This window comes from Pungitius pungitius, chromosome 6, assembly GCF_949316345.1.
Source record: "Pungitius pungitius chromosome 6, fPunPun2.1, whole genome shotgun sequence".
Taxonomy (NCBI): domain Eukaryota; kingdom Metazoa; phylum Chordata; class Actinopteri; order Perciformes; family Gasterosteidae; genus Pungitius; species Pungitius pungitius.
Window position 1 is genome coordinate 3,048,900 of NC_084905.1, and position 9,249 is coordinate 3,058,148.

Here is a 9,249-nt window from a genome sequence, read left to right on the forward strand (position 1 = left end):
CGAGCTGGACAGGCATGCTGCAACCTACTCTTTGTGTCCTTAGTTATTGGCCAAATCTGTGACTTCTCTCAACTGCTGCTGCAATTGAGGTAAGAGGACTGATTGAAACATTTATTTTAAAAATGTGGGAAAAAAAATGTGATGTAGGGAAAAACACGATCTTACAAACCAGTTTTAGTTAAGACTGCCATCTAGTTTCCACTTGCAAAACTGCATGCAATTAAGCAAGTAATTCAGATAATTTACTAAAAAAGTAAGCAACTTTCGACAAAGGTTTGATGTTTACCGTTACGCTTGGTCCCTGCATCCTTAAGTGATTTGTTTCAAGCCAAGGCTCTAGGTGATAAATATAATGTGCAAGGAAAAAGCCTGCCCTGCATATTTAAATCAAACATCCACTGTGGAGTCGAGAGAAACTAAACTATACTAATAATATTAAAACAAATAGGTTGGTGGTCCGTTCATTGTTTTTTACAAATCTATCTCTATGGCTGACCGCTGATACACTGAAAGACTCTTTTTAGGAAAAGCGTGGATGTGAGTCATAAAACATCGTCCTTTAGGATCGACTATTCTCGACCAACCGCAATGTTTTGCACTGTTTGCGGTGCGGCCTCTGAGTAAAATCGAGCACACCTCAAGCAAGTCCCGCCTTCTCGACATGTGCTCATCCGGGTACTTCGTGTTCCAACACGTAACCACACGTCACTTGACCCCAAAACCAGGGATATGCTGATATATCAGATACTTTGGTTTGTCTTTCTTGACCTAAAGGGAACCGTAACGTAAAACGTTCATAGCATATGATAGAAAGATGAAATGTGGGCCGTTGCCACAGCAGCGGATGAGATATGGTCAGCACTAAGAAAGCACATTATATAAACGTGACAGATAACGCGTTGCATAATGGTGGATTCTGACCAATCAGAGCGCTCCATTTACCCCGGGGCAGACACTGGACGGACATTATCCGGTGGAAGAAGTGTTAACCCGGCGTTTCGATGTTGTGATATACGTTTGAGTGAACTCGGATGTGCGATACCTTTGTGTGGACCAACTTTACACGCGGAGACAAACTGGGGATATTTCAGCGTCTCCTACTTTTTTCGAGCTCGCGGGGCTTCACCCACGCCTTGTGCGACGGCTAACTGAAATAAAACATTTGCAGCTGGTTGTTTTGGGGGGAATCCTTTTACCACCTTTCTAACCTCACCTGGATTAAAGAGAGAACGCGGGGGAACATGGCGGTCAACACCATCCACTGGTTCAGGAAGGGACTGCGCCTGCACGACAACCCGTCTCTAAGGGACTCCATCCGGGATGCGGACTCCCTGCGCTGCGTTTACATCCTGGACCCCTGGTTTGCAGGCTCCTCCAATGTGGGCATCAACAGGTGGAGGTAAGGGGGAGGGGAGGGGGTAATATCATTACGTCACTACCAGTGTAGAGTTACATCTGATTCCAGTGCACTATATCCCATCATTTAAATCATTTATGAGAATATCGTTGACCTTCCTGTCACGAGGAAAGGTGTGTAAAGGTAGTAAGAAACTAACCGAGGCTCAGCCCGAAACGAAGGGCCAGAAAATTGGGTCAGTGGGTTGTTACGGTGATTACGTCATCACCTGTACGTCACTATGTTTTCTTTCATTAAACACACACTCGAACAGCTGACCCCTCCCACTTTAATATGAGCACACAGGTTTTCCTATAATAATAATAATAATAATAACAGCATAATGTTTGGCACATTTAAAGCTTTTTGTTGTTTACTGTTGTTCAGAATATATGCTGTGTTACTTTTAACATCGTAATTATATCAACTGAAATGCAGTGTGCTAGTGGGAATATTATATCATTTTAATAACAACCCAGGACAGTAGAGGTGAGGCCCCCCGGGCCGACTGTCACATCCGGCTTAAACCGTAGAAGTGAGGCCCCCCCGGGCCGACTGTCACATCCGGCTTAAATGAGAGGTCTTCTGGAAGTTTTGTGCAGGGCAACGCCACCACTTTTTACCACTGTGACTGACAACTCGACACACAATCACCGCCGTGTCCAGTGAAGTTGTACGTCTGCTCCCGCTCTCATGGCAGAGCTGCGTAGGGTCGGCCGTGTGTGTAGAAATACTTCACCAGAAGAGGGCCGCCTGTTCACACTAAAACAACTCACTTACAGCTCACATGCACTGTGACGAGAGATTTGTTCTGTGGCCTTGATGCAATATTTTGTAAATACTTTTGTAAATAACCAATGGTCTCAATTTAAATGTTCACTTTGCGAGGTCATTTGTGCATTTAAACGGTGCAGTTTTACCTTGATTATTTTGCTAAATAGTGCATTGTCAAAATATGGTGACACTCTTGTTGTGTACTGTAATGATGGCGATATTGGGGCCTTTAAAGGATGTTAAAAGACGATCCTGACCAGCCACAGTCTGTTACCCCTGCTGCTCTCTGGCAAGCGATACAGAAACATCGGCTGCTGTAACACTGTACTCAACATCAGCTTTGAGACACTTCTGTTATAGAGAATACGTGTTTTGTTGTTGTGTGTATGTGTTTTCTTATGCTACAAAACGGGACCACAATGTGTCATGCAATCTATTTGCTCAATGAGAACACATTCACCCTGTAACCCTCTTGGTTTCTAATCCATTAATTGATGATCTTGGGGTTTTCAGGTTTCTGCTGCAGTGCTTGGAGGACTTGGATGCCAGCCTGCGCAAACTAAACTCCCGCCTGTTCGTCATCAGAGGCCAGCCTACAGACGTCTTCCCTCGGCTTTTTAAGGTAGCATCGATGAAGTGGAGTAGAGTACACTTATAACGTTACAGCTCATGTAACGGTGACTTAATAAACTATTGATGATGTCGACATGGAACTTAATTAACGTTAATTGCTTAGAAATTAAATTCTTCAAAGATATTTAATGGTCGTAGAAGTCACATGGGATCACAGCTAGAAAAGAAGAGCCATCACATGTTCTCTTGAAGTTAATTCTTTTAACTTCAAGAGAACTTTTTTTTTTTTTGCTTTTAACCTGTGGTCAGTCACATCTATTTCACCAATTTCCCTACAGAGTAAAACAATGATTTCAAATGCTCTCCATTGCTGTCCCTCAGGAATGGCAGACTAGCCGTCTATCCTACGAGTACGACTCTGAGCCGTTTGGCAAGGAACGGGACGCTGCCATCCAGAAACTAGCCAGCGAGGCTGGGGTGGAGGTCATGGTGCGGACTGCTCACACCCTCTACAATCTGGACAAGTGAGGGACTTCATCATTTTAGATGAAACGGAAGACGTTTAGTAACAAACCGTGCTGTTGTTTAACCACCCGCTCCACGGCACATCCGTGTTTGGGAAGCCTTGTGTTCATTCCTCTTTTCGTCTTCTCTTTCCCAAAGGATCATAGAACTCAACGACGGTCAGTCTCCGCTCACGTACAAGCGCTTCCAGGCACTCGTCAACCGCATGGACGCCGTGGAGCTGCCTGCAGAGACAATCACATCCGAGGTCATCAAAAAATGTGCCACACCCCTCAGCGAAGATCACGATGACAAGTTTGCGGTGCCCTCCCTGGAAGAGCTTGGTAAGTGCAAGTTTGAATTATTTGAATGTTTATTTGTTTACATATATCCCAGGCTTTGACGAATTTTAGGCTATATTTGAATTGTTGTGCTTTTCAGGTTTTGAGACAGAAGGCCTGACCACAGCAGTATGGCCAGGTGGAGAAACAGAAGCCCTCATGAGGCTCGAGCGACACCTGGAGAGAAAGGTAACAATACATTTTAAGACCCGCTGAATGAATATCTGTGTCATTCCCTTTAGATCGACTGCTTACTTGGCTCAAGTCATTTCATACACAGGGACATTGACCCAAAAGACACAGGTTAAGCTCTACGGTAGTCAAACACACAATGTCGCTTTCAGGCACGTGCACAGATGGACCCCCTTTTGCCCTAAATGAGAAAAGTGCCCCTTCTGCTGGAGCCCTTTTCTTCATTCGTCAATATTTAATAATAGGAATTACTCTCTCTGTCATCAATTCCCCCCAAATGTGTTTTGATATCTGACGGGGCATTTATTTGAGTTCTTGTGAGAATTTCACCCTGAATGAATGAATTTATTAATTATTAATTAATGTATAAAAGAAATGTATGTAACTGTAACTATTTCAACCATCTAAACAACTGTTAAATACAGTATTTCACTTCATTCGGGTGAATTTCTTTCAGCAATCACAGTTGGATTAGTTTGATCAATGTTGACTGACGGGGTTTTTTCAGGCGTGGGTGGCAAACTTTGAGCGGCCGCGAATGAACGCCAACTCCCTGCTGGCCAGTCCCACCGGCCTCAGCCCCTACCTGCGCTTCGGGTGTCTCTCTTGTCGGCTCTTCTACTTCAAGCTCACTGATCTTTACAGGAAGGTATGAATGACTAAATGAGAGACACCCTATAACAGAAGTTTTTTTGTGAGAGGCATAAACCGTGTAATAATACGGTTATACAGGTATTGAATTGATTATGCCGCCTTCATCTTTAAATCATGATTAAATACAACTTTTCTATTACCTTCTGTTGTTTAATTTAAACGTTAAACTGAAATTGTGTGCTCCATCAGGTCAAGAAGAACAGCACCCCGCCACTTTCCCTGTACGGTCAGCTGTTGTGGAGGGAGTTCTTCTATACGACTGCCACCAACAACCCCTGCTTTGACAAGATGGAGGGAAACCCTGTTTGTGTACAGATCCCCTGGGACCGAAACCCAGAGGCCCTGGCCAAGTGGGCAGAGGGACGCACGGGCTTTCCCTGGATTGACGCCATTATGACCCAGCTGAGGCAGGAGGGCTGGATCCATCACTTGGCGAGGCATGCCGTGGCCTGCTTCCTCACAAGGGGAGACCTCTGGGTCAGCTGGGAAGAAGGCATGAAGGTAAGAACAGAGACTTGGTATCCCGAATATAACGGATGTGCCTGATGTTGGTTTCTCTGATTGACAATACTTGCATGCATTGTGTCCACTGTCTGTGCCTTGTACAGGTGTTTGAAGAGCTGCTCATAGATGCGGACTGGAGTGTAAATGCTGGCAGCTGGATGTGGCTTTCATGCAGTTCGTTTTTCCAGCAGTTTTTCCACTGCTACTGCCCAGTGGGATTTGGAAGACGCACGGACCCCAACGGGGACTTCATACGGTCAATCGGTACCTCCACCTGCAGCCCGTGGTTGTTAAAGCACTGGCATTTCAAAAGCTCCTTCGGTTAGTTCAAATGGGGATCTAAAATCTTGTTGTTGGATTGTGGTCATCCGTTGCCTCACATGGGGGGACTGATTTGCCACGGTTGCTATGTGTGGTGATTGATTGAACAATGAGGCATATTGTGTGAGCTAATGTACAATTCCGCTATTGATTCAACAAAGAATGAGCTTTCACAGACCATTTTACTCCTGTTAGTACAATGACTTATCTACTTTGGCAATTACTTAACAGCACACATTTCTATCTGGTGCGCTGCAATATTTTACTTCACCTTATATCATGTTCCACAAATCGTTTTATTCATTCTCTTCTTTCTCTGCTTGCAGGCGTTATTTGCCCGTCTTGAGAGGCTTTCCAGCCAAATACATCTATGACCCTTGGAATGCCCCGGAGGAAGTGCAGAAGGCAGCCAAGTGCATCGTAGGAGTCCACTACCCGAGGCCTATGGTCAACCATGCCGAGTCCAGCCGCGTCAACATAGAGCGCATGAAGCAGATCTACCAGCAGCTTTCCAGCTACAGAGGACTGGGTAGGGACATGAACCACATATGAACCTCACACTCTCCTGCCATTATTTTTATGTATTTCTAAATATCAGCAAATACAGGTAGCGTATGAAGTCAGGAAAAGATTCCCCAATGAAACCTGTGTTTTGAGACCCAGGCCCGTACCCCACGGTAATGGACAGCGGTTCTGAGAGCTTTCTTGCCGCTTGAATCACAACATTGCATTAGAATACAGCACGGCGAGATAATGGCTGGTGTTGCGTAATAAATAAGGGGCAGTTTGCAGATAAAAACCCAGTAATAGCTCTGCTGTTTTGTGGCAACTACAGAGGCTTTCATAAGTGCAGAAATATAGAGCCAATGCTTCTACGATAGAAGTGTTGTCTTGTGGAGGAATTACGATGCTTTGCTCTCCTTGCAGGCCTGCTGGCAACAGTACCTGCCAATCCCAACAGTGTTGCAAATGACGGTATCTTCGGGGTCGTCAATTCGGGGGCCAGTCGTGGTCCGGGAGGCTCCTCTGAAGGCATCTCCACATATGCAGCATCATCATTTCAAACGGGTATGTACGTTGGATGGTCGACTTTGTTATCGGTTGTGATCCTTTCTTGAGTCGATAATACATACATACACTCAAAATTGTACGAGACTTTTAAATGTTAGTGAACAACACGACCTTCATAACTCAACTACTGCCGTTCTCCCAAAACGAGCCTGATATGATTACAGACATCTTTACAAGTACATACATAAAGCAGTCCATGTAATGCTTTCAGTGTTTATCTTTAGTTTACAGCTTACAGATCCCATGAAACATCTCTTCTTTCTCTACTTGTGTACATAGCACTCCTGCCTATTCCTATAATCGATGCGGAAAATGTGTTAAATTTCATGAATATGCACGCATACTTGCAGGCATGTTTAACTTCACTGTTTAATTTATTCACTTTGATGTTTCATGTTTTAATGCAGAAAGGGGAAATTCCACGCAGAAGCGCCGGCGTGAAGAAGACATTTCACTCCAAAGCAGCGCTAAATCTTGGAGGCAGAGCAACTAGTGTGCAAACAGAAGAACACAAAGGGTCCCTCAGTCATCTGGATATCCTCTTCTCTTAATGTGCCCTCAGCTGACAACAGAAGTAACTCTAACCAACAACCACAGCTAGAACCAGAAATCCATAACATGTCTTGGTCTCCAGATGGGACGTGCCACGCATCTCATGAACCATGGAAGGAATTCAGAGACAATGCTGATATTGAACAGAAAAAGAACACCATAAGAGGAAAAAAACAATCAGTCTTCCACTACAGTCGACTGTCGAAACAACAGATGCCTTTTCCCCCTCAACACCCCACATCAGTTTGGCATTGGGGTAAAAGTAATTCAGCAGATCAGCTGAATGTGTATCGAAGCGTCAGTTCTCATTAATTGTTGGATCAATATGTTTTCAATACCTGACTGCCTCAGGCTGCACATCTTTATGTGAGAATCTCCCATCTGAATGATGGGGAAAAAATAACACGGTGTGAAAAATATGAGAGATTTCTTGTGCACCACTGTTGGCACGGAGACGCGTTATGTGTCAGCGTTTTTTTTCTCTCAAATATTTAGGACACAAACTGCTGATGTACAGTAATAAGGAATATTATGTTGGGCGTCTCAGCAGGCCTTCATTATACATTCATACATATTGTAAATAATGTTAGAGTTTCTAACTTTTGTATATTCTGTTTTGTGCTTTCCAAACTAATTTTGTATAATTGTGTATTTAACCAAAACTTAAAAGTTCCACTGTGAATGTGTTTTTTTAGTTTCCCAGGTGATTGTAAATTATTATTTTTTGTATAAATACCAAATTCAACTAATGAAATGGCAATAAATGACAGAAACTTATTTTGATCTTTCATTTTTATGCACATGTATATTTGAACAGGAGACAATTCATTTGAGATAGTGTGCTGTATCATCATTTTCCATGTATTTTTGATAGTAGTCAGGTGGGGCATTTTCATTGCAAAAAAAACAATGAATTGACTTCCTTGGGGTCGTCATAAGAAATACAAAAGAAGTGCAGTGGAGAAAAACCAATTATGACTTCTTGGAAAACCTTACAGATAAAAAGTGCCTTTCTGGAGTCCCTTTCAGTTGGGTAATAAGACAAAGTGATGGTGGCCACCTTCCACTGACCACCGCCACCTTCCACTGACCATAGCAACCTTGCACTGACCATAGCCACCTTCCACTGACCATAGCAACCTTTCACTGACCATAGCCACCTTCCACTGACCATAGCAACCTTTCACTGACCATAGCCACCTTCCACTGACCATAGCAACCTTCCACTGACCATTGCCACCTGGCAATCCGACCATCGCCACCTTCCACTGACCATTGCCACCTTGCACTGACCATCGCCACCTTCCACCGACCATAGACACCTTGCACTGACCATCGCCACCTTCCACTGACCATAGCCACCTTGCACTGACCATCGCCACCTTCCACTGACCATTGCCACCTTGCACTGACCATCGCCACCTTCCACCGACCATAGACACCTTGCACTGACCATCGCCACCTTCCACCGACCATAGACACCTTGCACTGACCATCGCCACCTTCCACCGACCATAGACACCTTGCACTGACCATCGCCACCTTCCACCGACCATAGACACCTTGCACTGACCATCGCCACCTTCCACCGACCATAGACACCTTGCACTGACCATCGCCACCTTCCACCGACCATAGACACCTTGCACTGACCATCGCCACCTTCCACCGACCATAGACACCTTGCACTGACCATCGCCACCTTCCACCGACCATAGACACCTTGCACTGACCATAGACACCTTGCACTGACCATCGCCACCTTGCACTGACCATCGCCACCTTGCACTGACCATCGCCACCTGGCAATCCGACCACCAGCGATTCAACAACCCTGATGTTTAGCAGCCCATAAAGCACAGTCACCTGGTTTACATTTTACTGATATGATTATATTACAAAAATAAACTGACATATTTTAAGGCTGCCTTTTGTGATTTTTCATCATCCCACTGCATATACAACAAATCGGTTTTAACTCAACAAACACAAGGTTTGTAATTTCACCATAATACGTGCTTTGCAACAAAACTGTTACAAGTTCAGTTATTATTTATTTCCATCATTTGGTTTAACGTTAGGTCCTGTCATTGACCAACGGAATTTTGGAATTTAGGCGTGTGTGGTGCGCAAGTGGATGCCTTGATTAACCCTACCTGACACCTGTGCGGGGGTTCAGTTTGGCGTGAGGTGAGGACGGGGGAAGGCGATTCTTTTGTGTACCGCACTTCGCGCTTCGCACACCGCATGGACTCACTATGAAGCCTGGTATCCAACGTGTTGCTGTGCCTTGCATTTAAAACAACTATTGGAGTCTTAAAAGCATATTGCTGCATTTGCTGCCAAATTGAAAGTCCTTGGAATGTC

The 9,249-nt window shown here is 44.5% G+C and overlaps 1 protein-coding gene across 1 annotated transcript; it reads left to right on the top strand.

Annotated features, from left to right (window-relative positions):
- The first annotated feature begins 754 nt into the window (after positions 1-754).
- On the top strand, positions 755-7,659 carry cry1b (cryptochrome circadian regulator 1b). The gene is made up of 11 exons (XM_037452030.2): positions 755-1,399; positions 2,684-2,792; positions 3,125-3,267; positions 3,407-3,591; positions 3,689-3,777; positions 4,289-4,429; positions 4,624-4,935; positions 5,043-5,194; positions 5,586-5,788; positions 6,187-6,327; positions 6,738-7,659. The coding sequence occupies exons 1-11, from the start codon at positions 1,242-1,244 to the stop codon at positions 6,821-6,823; spliced, it is 1,719 nt and encodes a 572-aa protein (XP_037307927.2). The 5' UTR covers positions 755-1,241; the 3' UTR covers positions 6,824-7,659.
- Positions 7,660-9,249: the final 1,590 nt, after the last annotated feature.